At 39.9% G+C, this 19,521-nt stretch overlaps 1 protein-coding gene across 1 annotated transcript; it reads left to right on the top strand.

Annotated features, from left to right (window-relative positions):
• Window positions 1-662: 662 nt before the first annotated feature.
• On the top strand, window positions 663-19,089 carry LOC133005461 (N-terminal EF-hand calcium-binding protein 1-like). Its single transcript, XM_061075144.1, has 12 exons — window positions 663-892; window positions 4,485-4,509; window positions 10,160-10,268; window positions 11,315-11,340; window positions 11,659-11,756; window positions 14,876-15,134; window positions 15,254-15,333; window positions 16,440-16,493; window positions 16,931-17,043; window positions 17,234-17,311; window positions 17,483-17,574; window positions 17,911-19,089. The coding sequence occupies exons 1-12, from the start codon at window positions 776-778 to the stop codon at window positions 17,937-17,939; spliced, it is 1,080 nt and encodes a 359-aa protein (XP_060931127.1). The 5' UTR covers window positions 663-775; the 3' UTR covers window positions 17,940-19,089.
• The last annotated feature ends 432 nt before the right edge of the window (window positions 19,090-19,521 follow it).

Below are 19,521 nucleotides of genomic sequence, written 5' to 3'. Positions count from 1 at the left end.
CACGTCTCATTTTGATGTCTGATTTGTTAAATGCAGAAATGCTGCATTTTCCAATAACAACTTCATAAAACTGCACAATAATGTAGCTGTTGTAGAGAGACACTGATGTTTACCTCCTGTGACACAAGGGTATCATGTATGTATGATGCCTACCATTGTGTTTTCAAATTGAGAACATTTTTACTCAGGCACTTGATTGTCTTTTATGATTATTGCTGCTTTTTTTGTAAGTGCACACAGGTCCTGAGACATCCAATTTCTTTCCACTTTATCTTTTACATATTTCCCTTGATTGACATAAATTAACTTGACATTTGAACTGACTTTTACATCCCTGTGCTTCCCTGTAATATGTTTTTTATCTTGGAAAATTAATACCGTTTTTAATAAGTTCATGGGAAAATAATGGGAGTATTGAATCGTCAGAGAAGTATTTAAATGGCACTTCAGAAAATAAAACGCACCCTCTGACCCTCTCATCCTACACTGTATGTGTGTGTGTGTCCTCGCCAGCAGATGGTGCATTCCTCAGGATCTTCTTGTTCCACTGCTGCTGCTCGTGTAGAGGCGGAGCTGTCAGTTGACATTGTTGGGCATCGAGCAAGAGAGAGAGAGAGAGAGGGTGGGAAGCAGCATCAGCATCAGGACTCTGTCTCATCCTCACTGGATCACAGCACCAACAGCCTCAACACCAACATCCTCCATCACCCTGACAAGGACATCGCTACCCGGGGACACAATCTGCAATTTGGGGATCTCATCGAAAGACGCAACCATGCTGGCGTGCACAGAGATGATCACCATGTGTCTCCAAGCCGGGAAGCACGAACGCTTGAGGAGACAGCAGGAGCTGGACCACAACCAGAACCAAGGCGCCTCTATGTTCCATGATGTAAGTCTGCACTGTTATAGCTTCAGCCGTCACACTGTTGTCGGTTTCTTTTCACGGTTTAGAAATGTGGTTCATTTTACGCACGGGTATCAAAACGAGCTTTTTCCATGAACGGTTGACCTGAACGCATGATGTACAGTAGCCCTATTATGAAAGAAAGGTGAGAGCCTGTCCGTGCGTGAACAACAAAAGACGTGCCCGTCGTCTGACACGCACACGCTTCTGATTCTCTCCAGGTTTTTACGCATTTTACTTGGATTTTTCCCCTCATATGATAATTAGGGTCATGACATTGGTCGTGTGCCCTGGATGATGAAACGTGAATAAAACATGAGTTGGTGTTCAGTATATTACTAATGAGAAGCCTCCCCATCATAAACATAAAAAATAGAACGTTGTCACAGTTTGAATTATTTAATCAGGATATTGCATGTGCAGTTTACAGAGGGTTGGATCACACACTCAGCTGCATTAACATACAGTACTTCCATATAGCTATGTGTGCATGCAGTATTGTATTTAAATCTTTATATGATGATGTAGCAAAAAAATTGAATTAAATTAAATTCTGTTTCCCCTTCAGGCAGATTATTGGCCAGCAAAGGGAACATCAGACTCTCATTCATGAGAAATGCAGCATTGGGCTGGAGAGAATGGATGCTAAATGCATTTAAACCAAATTGCTGCAGTTAGCATCCTTTCTCTCCAGCCCAATGCTGCATTTCTCATGAATGAGCTGTATAATCATTTATTCTTGTGTCATCTCACTAAAGCACCTTTCCACTATAATCTGTTCTATTTATATATTTGTATTCTGCCTGACAAATAAATTATCCTTATGTGTTCTGCAAAACCAAGGTTCTTTTCTTCTGACAAATAGCAGAACTGCTCACTTACGACTTGAAGAAGATTTTCTGTGTTTTTCTTTATTGGTTCTCACTGTTTGTCTCTTTAGGAAATTAGATAAAGTCTCTAAGTGGTTTGGCTGCCGTGCGAAGGCTGTTAGAGCTTTTACGTCCCCGAGAGTCATTTTTCTGCCGATTCTGAGATAATGATCTCCAGAGGCTGACAGGAAGCTGTGTTGTCATTTAGTGCTGTTTGGTGTGGCTGACATGCTGGAGATGTCCTCGCAGTGTGGGTAACACCTCTGTGCCTTGGTTTTCATGGTGATCAGCAGGACACTGTTTGGCATATAACTGGCCCCTGGGACCGGCCGAGATTGGACGTATACAGCCGAGGCCTGAGCAGCATGCTGTTTAACTAATATTACTCTTAAAAGATCTTCATCAGCTCTGTGGGATGAAAGCACCTCCATGGATTTCCTCCGTCCTCTCACTTAGCAGCTCAGAGGAGGAGTGAAGGCCAGTAAATCTCCCTTCCTCAGATTTTCTCCAGGGGCCGATGTTTATAGCTCTCATTTTGTTTCCCACATTTTGTGGAGCGGCTCCCTGTTGACTTCCTCTGATGCCTTTTAAACAGGATGCCCACATCAGCCCTTCTACAGTTTAGAGGAGAATTTACGGCAACAGGTCAGTCTCAAGGTTCGATCCCGTACCCTGCGTTCAGAAGCTGGGATCCTTGCTCATCACATCCAGACCACACTGTATGTTTATTTGTTTTGGACCTTTCACAACAGAATGACTTAGATATCAGCTAACCTGTGAAATGTGTTTCGAACCTGATCAATACTTCAGGACCAGTCATTTATTATCTCATAAAAGAGATTGTTGAGAACCAAGGGTTAGCAAAGAATCGCAGACACAGAGATGCCAAAGAAAGGTTTTGAAAAGATACTGAAGTTAAATCTGTTAGATAACGATTTTAAAAGTTTTCCTGTAGCTTACAGCTAAATTGACTAAAGATTAATTTTACATTCATAAGTACCATCCTATATAGCCTATATCATAGGCTTATCCTCACTTACACACTCATTTAAGTACTGATTTCTGTTACTTTAGCTGTCTGAGTCATACTTTTGTCACTGACAACACACATTTGTTTTTTTATAGATGTTATTGGTCCTAGTTGAATTACTATTGACTGTTAGCATTTAAGAATTACAGTTAAAAGTCTATTTTTCAACTACTATTCAATTCAATAGCGGATATATCTTGGTGACAACCCTTTGGAACTCAACTATTCAATGACACTTGAGTTGTGTAATCCATTCATTCTTTTCAAATAAAAATGTCCTTAAACTGTATACACATCACAGTAAAAGTCAATGAATTCAGATTTTCACTGTGGGATTTTTACACCCCAAAGAAAATAATTGTAAAAATGTGTGCACTATTGAAGCATATATACTTGATTTGCAAATGCCCCTTTAAGTCTACTCTGAATAAGACCTTATACCTCAATTACAGGTTATTTCAAAACGCCTTACTATCATTTGTGTGGTGAATATTTGTTCAGAGCTATTCTTACTGGAATGGATTTTCTGGGAGTCTCAGATGTCTTGAGTGGATGACGGATGTTGAGCAGAGTGTGTTCAGGTCTTCACACACTTTAGAGCTGACAGCTGGATGTGAGTGCATCGCTCCACTCATTAATCAACCTGCCACTGGACTCTCTCTGTCCACACGTGATTGGTGATGAAGCAGAAATAAAAAAAGAAAGAGGTGCCACTCTGATCTTACACGCGACACCTCATGCTCCACGAACGGTGACTTCTCACAGGTTCAGTGTTACATTGCCTGGAGGTCGAAGATTTCATTAATGCTTTTATTACTGTGTTCACTGCTTAAAGGTTCACTGTGTAAGAATTAGGTGAAAGGGATCTATTGGCAGAAATTTAATATAAAAATGTGTTTCATCTAAATTTTACAAATTGTTGATTTATTTCCCAAAGCATGGGCCCTTTATATTAAAATACCTTATAATTACATCGGGAGCGGGTCCTCTATACGAGGGCGGCCATGTTTTTTACAGTAGCCCACACTGGACAAATTAACACCTTTTGAGTTTTTTTTGACAACTGAAGGCTACCTCAGGTTCCCTTTAATGTTTGGAAGGAGAGGGTGAGGTGAGGGGTATTCAGCTGCAACATCTAACTTCACCACTAGTTGTCACTAAATTCGACACAGTGAACCTTTAAATGAAAGAACAAGAAAAGCACTGTCGCTTCCTGCTCTTGCAGGTTTTGCTCAAAACTGTGTAAAAATATATCTTGAAGGGCACGATCGATTCCAGTGCTCAAAGAGAAAGAAAACTATCGTTCCAAAGCTTCTCCCTGCTGCACTCAAATGTCAGCGTCTCATTTCCTGAGATTTCTCATGTCAGGTCTCCTTTGTTATTGAAATGTGGAAACTGCAGCCCCTCTTAATGTTCTCTTTTGGATAAAAGAAGAGAAATTTATGAATGTACACCACTGCTCTAATAACAACAATTTAATTGGCATGTGTTTTGTATTTTATCTCTTTTATATAACTACACATTTGCAAGCTTTTGCTGGTGCACGAAGACACTGTATTTCATTGTAATTGCTCAAAATCTTATATAGAGTTTGTGTTTTTAATTTGTCCAGTTTACTTTGTCTTTAGTGCAAATTCTCCAGATCTAAAAATCTAAACATGATCTTCTTTAATTGCAGATATTCCGCCGGGCAGACAAAAATGGTGAGTAAACAAAATGCACAGCTAATTGGGCATTATGCGGCTAATTAAATCTCAACTGCACACACAGAAACGAGACACGAAAATGAGATGCAGAGGAAAACCAGGCACAGCTTTGATGGCTGTGCTCAGACAGGCGGTCTGTGTCAGCTCTGAGGGGATTGACATGACCCAGCTGGATCTTATCTTTCTGTTTTGTTGTCATCCCTGAGAAATCCACACAGGAAGGACTCAAATAACCAAGGTCAGGGGCAGCTGCATATTTTGGGGGAATTGTGATGTGGCTGGAGTTTGCAGGATGAACTCTCCACGAAATATCACACAAATAATGCAAGACATGCATACACAATTTAGCATTGGAAATAACGTTGCTATTCAGTAGATTTAGCCTCAGGTGTCACTTTAAAACACATTTGCACCTGATGTGAATTTAATGCATTCCCCCCGCAAACGTGTCACTATTACGTCTGATTAATGTGTTATCGTGTTGCATTCAAATCCCCTCTTTATTTTAAAAGACACCCAAGGTCTTCTGTGAAAAACACATGGAGCATGAAAAGCAGCCCTGGCAAACAGGGACAGGTTTTTGCTCTTAATTTTGTTTTCATGCGCTGCATCTCCATTTAATGGAGTGTAAAATGCAAAAGAGGGAGGTTATTAATGCACGTATAGACTATATGTACTCGACTGCGATCAATTTCTTATGTAGGAGTGGGAATCTGTTACATAAGAACGTGTGCTGCAATGTGCAGAGGTTGTTTGGGGTGGCTCACAGCTCGTGTCAAGATATTTAGATACAAAAAAATCCTTCAGTTGAATTATTGAAGAGACTGTGAGATGATGACGATGTGTTTTCTTTTGGGCTGTTGTTACAGAAGTGTGTTAGAAGTAAAGGACTGTTCTGTCTCGTCTCAGGTGACTCGTTTTGTCGATAAGCAGTAAAACATAATGACAAAGGTAGCGACATTTTAACACACGTTGTGTTTATATTAAATGCATTTTTTGTGCAGCTGCGGGCGCCATGTGTTCTTCAACCCCAGCGCTTTCATCTTTCCCTCTTTGTAGAAGGAATGAACATGAGGAGAACTCAGTCGTACGTTCGGTGTAGTTATCTTTAATTTGCAGCCGAGCTCTGTTTGCTCCTCGTCCTCTTCACAAACTCACTGAGTCGTGCACCCGTGAGGAGAGGGCCTCCTTCCAATCAGCAGTGAGTGGGCTGCCATGATACGCCTGGAGCGCTGCAGACTTACCACATAATGAGGGCTGCCTACCGACCTGATGTAATGAGGAGTTTTTAATAAAAAATTGGTTTCATGCAAGAATATGAAGTAAAGATCAGAAGCTTTTTTTTTTGCTTTCCAGCAGCCTCTCAGCCTCGTGCTGAGATTCATTTCTTACACATTTATGTTGCTGCACATTGAGCACAGAGATGCACACGTGGATTCACAATGTGACGAGATGAAACAGAAAAGTGTGATCAATGGTATCTCATTTTTTCAGACAGACAAACAGAATATTAGCCTCTGAGTTGACCTCTTAACTCCAGCAGTGAAGTGAAGAAATGATTTGTCACGTCCACTAACCCCTTTAGTTTTAAAACGTGAACATTAAATCCATCATTATTGATTTGTTCTTATTGCATTTAAAAAATAAAGAAGCTGCTAATATATTAACCTATCAAATTGGATTTGTATATCTCGTATTCACAATCATATTTTGCCTCATCTATGGCTTTACAAGGTGCTACACCCTCTGCCCTTAACCCCACACTACCGAAAGCTCCCTCTTAAAATACATGTCTAACCTCAGAGAGAGTCACATGTGAGGGATCCCTCTCCTAGGACGGACAGAAGTGCAATAGATGCCATGTGCACCGGAGCTCATCAACACAACAACATTTACAACATTCATAAGAAAAGACAGAGTCGAACATAAATGGAGAGTGTCAATTTTTGAAGTATTTATACAAAATAAAATATCTGGCAGGGATGAAGGGAGCAGTAATGACAATTGTAAGGAGGTTATCCCAATAATAGTATATGTGAGTAGGCATTTTGTATATTTAATCAATCTGGTTGTAATTGTAAACCACGCTCAGCTGACACCATCATCACTATCCATGATCCACGATCTGCAAGGCCTCCTGGGAAGAAGTTGAGTCAGTAACATTCATTAAGGAATCGTTAATGTGATAATAACAAACTGATACAAAGCACGGGGAGGATGTTTTATAAAGGTGGCAAATCAGTCTATAATGTGCTTTTGCATTTAACCTCTAGATAGAAGAGGATGACTATCACTGTGAGGTTTCCCCTCCACTAGTTTATTCACTTGCAGTCTTTTAATTAATGCTGTATTCAGCGCTGCAGCAGAGAGGATTGTGGAGCACAGAAGAATCCTCTCAGGATGCAGAGACGAACAAAAGAGCTGCAGCTCTGGATGCTCGATCAGTCATCGGGATTCAGATCTCATTTATCAGTTCAAGCAACATTTTTCTCTTTATTAGCGTTACAGTGTTTGGTCTCTATTTCGAGAAGCTTGCATGCATGTTTTTTAATTTGCTTGTGTTTTTGAAACATATTCATCTTACTGTTATAAAGGACAAAGAAACAAAACCTCACCCTGGATAACGTGAAAATCTGAGAAATTATGAATTAACAGTATAATAGAATAGTTTATTGCAGTCCAGTCCAAACATTTTTGTTTGGTTTTACTTCGCTAATATGAATTAAGAATTTTATTAAGTTATTTCATCATTTCATAATTTTAAGTTGAACTCTCCAGTATTTTGTTCCAAAGACATGTTTTAAACAATTAGTTTATGTTCTGTCTTTACTTCAAAATGCTCAGGATTATGTTTAAAGTCTGCTTTTATTTTCAAATCAAACAAATTAAGAAACTGTAAGAAAGGACAAAGCGACTATAAAACCTTCAACTTTGAGAAGCTGAAACCCAAGAAATGAATAATTGATCATCATAATATAGATATTTTGTTATTATTTTTTTTTCCATCAATTACTTTTTGCAAATCTAGTCCAAACATTCGAGGGAACATGTACAGGAAGTTCAGAACAACACTGATTAATAACTCATAACTTAATTTCAATGTTTACTCCTCAGTCTGCTTTTATGTCTGCGCTGCACTGCAGGACTTCATGTGTTATTGTTGCTGCTTTTGTTTAAGCAGTTTTAGCTTTGGATTCCCTCAAGGAAATGTGTTCCTGGAAAGATACGAGCTTCACTACAGGGGGACATTTTCATTTTAGGTCACAGTTCGATCTACGGTTTTACTCAGTGTGAAATGAGACAATTAGCTGCCGTGTGTCTGTCGTGAGACACTGATTTATCACCCGTCTGAGCAAATAACAAGATTTTCCCACAGAGGTGTTGAACAGGCAGTTGTTAGCCACGGATCTCTGGGATAAATTACAGCAAAACGTGAATGTTTTCTAATTAAATCTGACTGTGTGAGAGCTGAATGCTGAGAACATCTACCACTTCTTTTCTCACATAATACAATAACATAAATTTTGTCTTAGAGGAGCAATGAAGTTGACAAATCTCATTGTATCTTCCCATTTCTGCATATTTCACAATGAGAAAAAGACCTGTACTTGGCATTAATAAAAACTAGGCAGTATTAAATCTCTGAACTGGTTTTATCTGGTGGAGGGAAATGTGTTGTCTGCTTTTATAGCAGCACATAAGATGTGTACATAGTTATTATCTCCGCAAACCATTTTTAATCAGCTTTTTACATGACTGAAATTTGCTTGAGAAATGAAAATTGATTGTTAAAATTATTGCTGATCCACGAATCCACTTAATGATCCATGAACAGTGTCTCTCTAGTTAAGTTTTAGCTAAGTTGAGGTTAAGGGTTCACTCTAATTCATATTAAATGCAAACAATGTGTCTACTTGAATCACTATTATTAATTTAATATTTATTGTAAGATATATACTAATCTTTATTAAATACGTTTTTCTACTTACTCCTTGTTATTTTTTTTTAAACATACTTGTTTCATTTAATAATATGTACTTCATTTTAGTATGAGCTCAGCTTCCCAGCATGCTCCGAGGCCACATATTGTTATCGAACCCGGCCAATGCTTTAGTTTTCTTCAGGACGAGGCTGCACTGATTGAATACTATTGAATAACTGTTTCTATAATAAACATGGTGTTTCTCCTCCAGTGCTTATTTCTGCACATTCTATTTCGATGATGAAATCTGCAACAAATCCTCCCCATGCCGGACAGACAGCTTTCGAGACGACCCCTTGTACCACTGCAGCTTCGCTCTCTGAGAAACAGTGAACACTTGCATAATGAACCATCTGAGCTTTATGTGCACTGTGACTTGTTTGCAGGGTGTCTAATTTGGTGTGAATCTACAACAAGGCAGCTCTGATGGAGAAGTCTGCAGAATGAGTCAGAGGTTCAACAGACTGTGTTTACTCCTACACCATGTGGAAAGACAATTTATTTCACAAAGTAGTTGGAGAGAGGAATTATGATTCTGCCTCCTGTAATAGCTATATAATTCCAGCCGAGGTTTATTTTAGCCAGACCTCAGCAAATGCAAAACACTTCAATATTAATTTTTACATGCAGACTATACCAAATCTCTTCTTGAAATATGAAAGGTTTAAAGGGTTCAGCGTGTAAGATTTAGGTGAAAGTGTGGAAGGGAGGGTTAGGTGAGGGGTATTCAGCTGCAACATGCAACTTCACCACAAGATGTCACTAAACTCTACACACTGAACCTTTAAACAAGCCTTTGCTGCAAAATGCATCATGTCTGGAGCCGTCCACAGTGTGTTCTTACCAGCTCACAGATGATTTACTGTTGGCTCAGGCTTCTATCAGTCAGAGCATTGCAGGCTGGCAGGGATCTGAGATCCGAGTCTCCGAAGGATTCAGTGCTTACAGACCAAAGCTGATGAGATCTCATTATCCTCCGAAGTTGGTGTGTTAAAGGGAGCTCAGCTGTGACTGCTCAGCCTTCAGTCCCTGCATGTTCCCAATTTCATCAGTACGCCCCGAGCGCTGCAACAAACTGTCCCTGACACGGCTTCTCAAAGGCAGACAAAGCTCACCTTAATGAAGCCTTTGTCTATTGCTGCCATGGAGGAAATATAATTGGTTAAAGCTCAAATCGTCTGTATGTGGTGGTGCAGTGGTTAGCACTGTCGTCTCACAGCAAGGTTTGCATGTTCTCACCGTCTGCTTGGGTTTTCTCTGGCTTCATCCCACAGTCCAAAGACATGCAGATTGGTGTTAGATTGACTGGAGTCTTCAGAATGTGAGGGGTGAACAGTTATTTGTCTCTGTTGACCCTGTTATACACAGGGCGACCTGTCCAGGGTGCATCCCACCTCTCGTTCAATGTCAGCTGGCTCCCCTCACGACCCTGAAAAAGGTGTATAGATAATGAATGGGTGTCTCACAATTAACTAATCAAAAATAAAGAGAAGATTTCATGACAAAGCTGATTGATGCACTGATACTTTCATTTGCAGTAGTGAATCCGTATGAGCCTCATCCCATCATGTTAAATGTTAAATAATTGATAAACTCTTCATTAAGGTGATAAAAAGGTCTCTGGCTTCGGTGGGGTATCATTTTAAAAGGTGTGTCTCCTTTCAGACGACGGGAAGCTGTCCTTGGAGGAGTTCCAGTCTTACTTCACTGATGGTATCCTCACTGACGAGCAGATGCAGGAGCTGTACTACTCCATCGACAGGAAGCAGACAGAGTAAGCTCATCTTCGGTTTGGACGTCTTCCAACTCTGCAGCCATCTGCGGCTCCTCCTGCTCTCCTGCTGCCTGGCTCCGAGACGACAACACTTCACTTCAGTGGAGATTATGTCAATATTCCAGAGAGAGCCTCAATTCTGACATGAAGCAGTTTGCATCACAGTGTTTATACACTGACGAGCAGAATTAGATTTTCAAATATGTCAACATTTGCCTGTGCCATCGGCTCACAATTGTAATGATAATGAACATTTGGCAGCATGGCATAGGGTGTCTCTACACAACAGTGCAGTGAAATGTCATGATGTCCCTTTGCCAAGGCTGACGTACCAACCAATCACAGTGAAGGGCACGATGAGCTCACATACCTCTGGCCACTTTATCACTACATTGAATGAATATTGAGATCAGGTAGATCCTTCCACAAAGTTTTGTGGTAATCAGTCCAGTATTTTTTTACATAATCCTGCATACAGACAAACAAACAAACATTGATAACCTCCTTGGCTGCAGCTCTAACACCACTTAGGTATGGAGCTTTATCTCTGGCCTTTTATATGTAGCTCGACTTAATTTGCACGTTTTCAACTTCAAGGACATATTAATACATGTTTATAAGGGAAACAAGAAAAGTGCATTTGAAGTGCATTAAATCAACAGGTACAATGTTTACAGCGCTAATGTAGACCACCTCATTTTATTGTGTTGAGCATGATAGTTAGTACAACTCAGGCCAATATTTTGTCATACAAATAATAATAATAATATTAATAATAAACTAAATTAGATTTGGTATGATAATGATAAAAAGTAGAATTATGTAAAATCGGGAATGTGTAATGAGAAAAGTGTGTTTTATGATTTGATTTAAAGGAAGCTGCCTCAAACTCTTGTTTCAATATATCTGTCCGTCTTAGTCTTCAAAAAGACAAAACACCCAAACCTGTTTGGGAGAGCTATTTGTATTTCTATCATCTTATGTTCATAACTACAATGACTCTCTCTCTCTCTCTCTCTTCTTTCCATTGCCATCCTTCTTCTCAGGAACCTGGACATAGACAAACTCTCAGGTAATTATGTTTCATTAATGCATTATCTTATTTAGCGTTCAGTCAATATCACTCGCCAAACTTCACAGTGCAAGGTTTCATGGGTTTAACTCTTCCATTGGGCTTCAGCTGCCTGCTGATGACCATAACTCAAGCCCAAGCATGTCAGTGACTCAGTATTTAAGATGTAATTATGGCGTGGGCCAAACAGCTTTAATTCTATTTGATGCCATTAGTGTCAGTATTGATTCACTTCCCTCTTGTGGGAAAACACCACCGACCAGTGTGCTGATCACACTTCATCCACATTGAAGGTGCTTAACGCGTTTTCTCCTCCAGAGTACTTCAGTCCACATCTGGGAGAATATGTCAACGTCCTCTCTGCTCTGGAAAAGCTGAACGTGGCCATCTTGAAGGCCATGGACAAAACCAAAGAGGTGAGCGATTTCTTCTCGGCACTGTGTTGAATTTTTTTATGTCAAGACATTTCAAATGTGATGACGAGCAGACTCAAAATCACTTCAACAATTTTCAGAGTCAGTATCTTTCAGGCCTCCGAGCAGGCTTTGTTTGTTATAGCATCATCTGACAGTTTGAAACGCTCTCAGAGGACCAACTCTAGCTGCTTCTCTCTTCACTGACGAAACATGCAGAGGTATTGAGCACGTTACTTGGATGATGACATGAGCTCAGGAAAATATTGAGCTTTTCGAACAAAAAATACTTTTCTAAATTGTTTCTAAGTAATTTGACCAACTAATCGGATATATCCTTCAACTTATCGATTAACTGTGTTGAGATATTATCATAACTTTCATCTCCCTACACAGTAGATTGATATGAATTCAGTATTAACATGAAAATGTCCTGGTATGTTGTGTAACATGTGGCAACACATGATTACCATAATATACACATTCAAGCATAAATCACCTCACATAGGAATAAGACTCCCTCAAGCAATATATGACATGTTTTTTCATTTTTTTGCTGTTTACGCTTGTGTGTTTTTCATCTTCACAAGATCACATACAGCACAAAGGAGGTGGAGGAATTATCTGCTTTTCACATAAAAACACAGACAGTACGATTTTTTAAAATGTATTTAAGTTCTTATACCCATGGTTTTAAATATGTTCCTCTTTAAATGTATTTAAAGAGGGAACATTTATTTATGACAAGGCTCTAGAGTTAGATAGAGAAAGCAACTGGTCAATACAAATGAAAAAAAACACAGCTTTTTCTTGTTTTTTCAAATAATGAGACACAAATTCCCATCAGATATTTACCCTTAGATTGTGAAACATGCTAATCAGAGTGATTTGAAGTATTTGTTCTGCTTAGCTGAGAAGAACTGTAAACAATGAGATACTGCAGGGCTTAAAGACATGATGAGAGCCATCCTGCTGTTGAGGGGAAAAACGCAGAGTTCAGATCATGAGAGAACTTCCACTAAGACATAATCGATAGTTCAGCTCCGTCTTTATCAACGCTTACATAACCCTTCACGTTCAGCCAGCTAACAAACATGGGGCGCAGGCTGTGAACAGATACGTGTGTGGATGTGGACGCAGTCGTATAATGAGCCTGTTTCACTGCAGTGACTTGTTTTCACTGCAGTGCACGGAGTGGGTTTTACTGATGGCGGCGAGAGAGAGAGGAGTTAAAGTGAGAGGAGAGAATAGATCGATCTGATGTGACGTCAAATCACCTCCACAAAACTGCACCACAAAATCTCTTTTCATTTCTCAGCTGCTCTCATCTCTTCTTCTTTCAATTTCTATCCCTCTCTTTAAATCAGACCATAATTCAGTCTGACACATACTTTTCCCTCTCTGCATTGTTATCTTCTTTTCTCTGTTCATCCATCTTCTCTGATATTATCTCCCTTTTCTCTTTTTCTTGTCCTTCCCTTCTCTAGATATATACGGTAGCCCTGAGGGCTCAAAACAAACGAGAACATATATTTGAGATTAAGGAAATATGGACAATACTTGTCTCGTCTGTGATTGGACAGAACCCAAGTCCCAGACGCAGACATTTTTAACGTTTTGTTAGAATGGAAGAGGGGGTTGAAATCTTTAGAGGAGTATGAAGATGTGCCCACGTTGACTGAGGTCTTTGCTTTTTCCTCTGAACACGCTTAATATTCATTTTGATTTGAAATCAACCTTTATTTGTATTTCATTTCTATGTTTAATTCTTATTTCTGTGTTCAATCATGTTTCAATGGAGGACAAGCAAAGTAAGAATTTCATGGTGTGGTGCCACTCCTGTTTTTACCGTTGGCTACACATGAATCTTGTATTTAACTGAAGAACTTTCATATGATATATTTTTCGATATGCTTTCCAAATATCATGGCATCATGTCCCAGACAGCATGCGTGAAACTCTGAGTTGTTTCAATCACAATCCAAACAATATATATTTTTTTTTTTGTGAGATTTTGCTGTTTTCTGTAACTTTATTTTGTATCTTGATCATTTTGGCTACTATAGTATGATCCATGCCTTCCAACGCCTCATAAGTAATGTTTTCAGGTTGTGCCTCAGTCCCTGAGGTTCCATATTTTGTTATCCTGATTCAAAAATATTGGTGCATTTTTTCCACAGACTCTGGTTTATAAAGCATTCGTAATGTATAAACTGGATCTCCACCATGGTTTGGTGCCCTGATATAAACAGAAAATATCCTCTGTGTTGTCACAGCTGCTCTGTCTCTGAAAAGAAAGCGTGAGAAATTGAGAAAAGGACTGAGCTACATCACTCGTGTAGGACAGTGTCTGGTCTCGGCTGCCGAAAAAACAAAACCCTTAGAAACAAGGATTCCTTTACGCTCAATGGTCATTTTTCAAACGTCTCCTTTTCATTTTCTCCTGAACCCAATTTATTTGCACCACAGGTAGCTGGTGAGGATGATACGCTCCATTGTCCACAACTACTGATCTGGCAGAGTTGTCTTTATTGTGGAGTGAAAAAAACACACAAGCTGTTACACTGAAGCTGAGAAAGGTCCTTGAAAACCAGGACCAGGCATCCATACATTATTATAAAAGCTCTTTCCAGCTATCGGAATACATCATTATCACCTTTTGTGTTTTGCATCCATTAACTGTGACATGCATCACCATGCATGTTTGGACTGTTTTAAGGGGGCAGGTGGGAATACTGTTATTTCAACTCAGCTCCTCTCGTCAAATTACTGCAATTAAAAATAATACAAAAAGAAGCCAGGAAGATTTCTAGGACCAAATAGAAGACTTTTGTATCTACCTCTTGGTGGATTATGAACAACAACTGACGGAGCGTAGCACCTGTTATTCATTAAACCAATTGAATTTTTTCATTTTTGTTCCTTGATATCTACTTTTTCCTCATGTCATGACCAGGATTGTTTTTGCAAAGCCATGCTCTGAGGTTAAAGAGTGAAACCAACGAAAACCTTGGATTAGAAAGAAGAGGCACTGCAATATTTTCATTTAGTGACCAGGATCTTTTCCCAATGTTTTTTCCCCTCTGTATTTGGTCAGTCATTTTTTCATTTATCCTCTACAGGAGTATCAGGGCTCATCAGTGCTGGGTCAGTTTGTGACGCGCTTCCTCCTGAGGGAGACCACCACCCAGCTCCAGTCCCTGCAGTCGTCCCTGGACTGTGCGATGGAGGCTGTTCATGACCAAGGCTGCACAGGAAAGAGGATACTGAAAACGCCCCAGGACCTGCCCATCCAGAGGGTGGCCAAGCGCCCCGGCCGCCGCATCCAAAAGAACATGTGTCTCTCTCCTACTGACCCCTACTCTGGCATGCTCACCACAGGTACACAGCAAGGTTACATGGAAATTAAGATACTGGAAAAGTAAAGTGCAAAACGTTTGACAGGACACTGGAGTCCTCCTGTTTTTGTTGTTGTGCTCATATCTTGTTTCTTGGTTCAGGGGTCAGTGTGGAGCCGGACAACCACTGGGGCTCTCAGATCTACCAGCTGGAGGAACTCATAGACAAACTGGAGTGTGAGGTTTGTACGAAATCTAGTTTGTTCGAGTGGAAATTGCAGCCAGAAGCTTTGGCTCATGAGGCAGAATTGCTCTTTGCAAAGATCAGGTTTAACTACAGAGGCTCAGCTGTCACAGGCGGAAATGTCAAGCAGACTGTAGGAGCTCTACTCTGTTTGTGCAGATGTACAGTGTTTGCTCTGTTGTCAGAGCTACCATGTTGTCACAGAGAGAGAGGATTTAACGATGGCCAAGACGTCTCATACGAGCAGATTACCAGAAAACATGAATGTAAACATGAAGCAACACAACGGAAACACAACCACAACAGAAGTGACCAACTACGGACACGGAGATACATTCTGTTTTTGAATGAGCCGTCGTTTGTAAAATTGAGGAGAAAACAGCCACCGCGTTAAATGTGATGCTTGTCTATTTGTGGTGATACGGTACAGATGCCTTCCTCCTTTTGGGGCGTTCCATGCACCTATACCTTAATACCTCAGATAGACAAGCATCAACTTTTACGCCACGTCTTGGTTTACTGGGTTTTAACAACCGATGACTCACTTGACCACAGTACGAAACATGTTGCCGCTATGAGGCTTTTGTAGTTGTATTGTGACTTTTGCGTTTTCCTGTTTATGCGACGTCTCGGACAACGTATGATTTACACAAAAATGCATTGCTCGACACTCAAAGAAAAGGTTTCAGCGAACAATGCTTAACATATGCATGCAGATACTGATGCATCAGTCTGGGATCTTGAAGTATTTCGCCTACAGGTTTTAAGAAGGACACATAAGTGCTGCTGTCGAGATTTAACTCAGTTGGAACTTTAAAAAAATCCATCTGATATCACAGAAGAGGCTTTTTCCAAGGATACATATCAGCACTGCAAGGATACACATCAAACCAGCTAATGCACTAATAATTGCCATTTCTTATCGTGGCCATGTAGAGAGGAATGAAAAACACAGTCTGAGTGAGGCTGATCACTTCCTCTGTGAGAGCTAATGCCTTGTGGCAGACTGTAACCAGAGGCCATTCTGCGCCTCTGCTGGACTCACTTCACTTCTATTTCTTGTTCTGCTCATGTCTGACTGAAATATTTATGCCCCGTTTTCAGAGTCCACATCTTGAGCCTCTCAAAGAGGACACGTTAGCAGGAACGTATAAATCGGTGAGTCACCTCAATAAACGTTCATCAGTGTGTACACAGTATTTGTCAATTATGTGTTTTAATGCATTATGTGTACATTTTGAACGATTTTATATCTGCAACTGACATTATAACCTCCACCAGTGAGGTTATGTTTTCACCCCTGCTCTTTTGTTTGCTAGTTATTTTTGTTTGTAAGCACGATTGCACAAAAACAACTGAATTGATTTAATCTAAATTTGGTGGAAGGATGTGGTGCGAGTCAGGGAAGAACCCATTGAATTTTGGTGCGGAGTCGGATCCGGTCCAATAATTTGTTCACTTTCTTTAACATAGCGAGAGATCAGGCTCATTTAGGGAGATGATATCTCAGGGGACTGTTGGGCCTTGGCAGAGGTGCACGCTCTGCCGAGTTTGACAAGGTACCCACTAATTGTTTTTCTCTCACTCTGCTCTAGAACATTCTTCTGGTTCAGAGGCAAATGTCTGTGAAGGAGAGAGACGTGGAGCAGGTTCAGCAGGCTCTCAAAATCTACACAGACGCCACCAACAGCCAGCTCAACAACCTGCAGTACGTCCCTTCATGTGCCTCGGTGCCTTTGTTTGTCCCCGGGAGCTCTCTGTGATTTTCAAGCAGCCACTTCCAATCGTTTCAATTTTCCCAAACATGCACCTTGACCCTTCCTTCCCTTCCCCTCTCTCTCTCTCCCTCTCTCTCACTCTCTCTCTCTCTCTGTCTCCCTCTGTGTTTTTATTTTCAGCGTTTCAGTCCAGAACCTGCCAGACAGATCATGCTTCATCATGTATGAATTTTGGCAGGATCGTCTCTCCTGGATGAGGTAGGATCACACGGGGTCTCCTGGCGTATTAAACCAAGAAAAACACATTCTGTGAATTTCAGTGCATGAACCAAACGGTCCCACTGAGCCCGCAGGTTCTCTTTGCCACATTATTTTCCTTGCTTGGAGGCAAACAGCAGTCTCACGCTTTCAATCCCTGTTTCCACTCAGCTACCTGCAGTCGTCCATCAGCAAGACTTTCCAGCGCTGCATTATCGACTCACTGGAGGATCCGGAGATGGTCTCCACCATGCTCCTCCCAGGTAGAGATCAGACCTTTAAACCTTTTAACAATAATCTCTAACTGAACTCTTTCAAACACAAAATCTCACATTAATTTCTGTAAAATTGCATAAATAGAGTATAGAATACTATGGTCCGTGTCATTTTATTTTATTGCATATACCTCAACATCCAACTTACATAATATTTATACCATGCAATACCTACCTTTACCTCTGTGCAAATCTTATTCGGTGTAACACCTTCCCCTGTTTAATTTGGGATTATTCTTCCCATGGAATACATAAACGTATTGTGATAGATTTTTCTGTGAAAAAGAACATAAAAAATTATGTACAATTTGTTTCATTTCACAGCCTCTTGGTGGATTATGAACAACAACTGACAGAGCGGAGCAGCTGTTATTCAACATCATTAAATCAATTGAATTTTTTCCTTTTTGTTCCTTGATATCTACTTTTTCCTCGTGTCATGACCAGGATTGTTTTTGCAAATGCTCTGAGGTAAAAGAGTGAAACCAACGAAAACCTTGGATTTGAAAGAAGAGGCACTGCAATATTTTCATTTAGTGACCGGGGTCTTTTCCAAATGTTTTTTCCCCTCTGTATTTGCACATTTCTTGCTCCCGATTAAATAGACACACAAGAAATTAAAAAAGAACATAAATATTTGCATGCTTTCGTATTCCTCTGTGATAGTTTATTTCTACTATGTGCATCTTAGAGTAGATATAACGTCAATAACACAATAATAGAAACACGTGAAGAACAACTGATCTGCCCATCCTTCACTATCCGTCACTCATTCTTCAGTACAAACAAAAACAGATGTAGTGGCAGGGTTCACCTGCATCCTCCCTCATTCTCTCTGTGGCTATGTGCTTTGTTGTCCACTTCAAAGCTTCGCTGCCAAGTGTCCGTTAGTTGGAACCAAGTGAATAAATGAGTAGGGTCTGCATCTCAACTTTTATCATCCGTGTGACACTTTTGCACTTTAGAAAAAAGAAGAAACATGGACCTTATTGTGACAAACAGATGTTTATTGTAGATTGTCTATTGAAAATGTAGAATCAACTGTTTTATTAAGCTAAGAGTTGGACTGGAGTGTAGCCAGAAAATATAGCAGACGATAATTAACCAAATAACTGCGCAGTTTGCCTGTAATGTTACTCTATACATAAAACTCAAAAAGCCATTATTTTACATTTGCAGTGTGTAATCAGAAGAGTTAAACGGCACACCCGACACACACATAGAGGTTTATATTTTGAGTACAGAAAAGAAGCAGAAACAGTTTAATGTGTAGCGATATAAGACGTAATTTGAGTAAAGATTGTGTACAGTAGATAATAAAAGCTATGAGATGTCAGTAACTGTTGTACAACACTGGTAAATGTGCAGTATGATAGTTTAGGAAGCCTGATAAAGAGATGAATGGTTGTGTTCATCCTTTGTTTAATTTCTTTTATGAATAATATACAGTGGTTATGTGGATGTTATGATTGTTTTCTGGCATGAAATAAAGTTCATGACACATTGATGACATGAAAATATGCAGTACATGTTGTCTCTTTGAGTAAAATGCTTGTGAAATGTGTAAATTACAGTTAAAGCAAAGTGAAGTGGCCCATTTATCGACAAGTTAATTAAGTATTTTGTATATGTTTACAGGGTTATAGGTTAATTTCAACAGCAGTAGTAAATAATAACTTCTCATTAGAGTCCAAGCTTTTTATACTGCTGCAAAATACCAGATTTAAATTGTATTAGAGTCCAATGTGAAACAGCAGAAGAACAATTATAGAAATTATTTTCTTCTACTTCACTGAATAGAACTGCTCATGATATCAGCTGCTAGAACCTCTAGGAAAGGTCTTTTGAAAAAGAAAATGGAGCGATTTCAAACCCACCTTGTGGTGAATGTGGGGCAATTAGCTGCTTTTCCCTCTTCAAAGCCAGTCGGTGCTT

The sequence above is a fragment of the Limanda limanda genome, chromosome 7 (assembly GCF_963576545.1).
Source record: "Limanda limanda chromosome 7, fLimLim1.1, whole genome shotgun sequence".
NCBI classification, from domain to species: Eukaryota; Metazoa; Chordata; class Actinopteri; order Pleuronectiformes; family Pleuronectidae; genus Limanda; species Limanda limanda.
This window is presented reverse-complemented; position numbering and strand designations above follow the sequence as displayed.

Excerpts from the sequence above, each read along its gene's own strand:
- LOC133005461 (XM_061075144.1), top strand. The coding sequence starts at position 776 with ATGCTGGCGTGCACAGAGATGATCACCATGTGTCTCCAAGCCGGGAAG. Across the intron at positions 893-4,484 it reads GCGCCTCTATGTTCCATGAT|ATATTCCGCCGGGCAGACAA; the intron begins GTAAGTCTGCAC and ends CTTTAATTGCAG. Across the intron at positions 17,312-17,482 it reads GATCGTCTCTCCTGGATGAG|CTACCTGCAGTCGTCCATCA; the intron begins GTAGGATCACAC and ends GTTTCCACTCAG.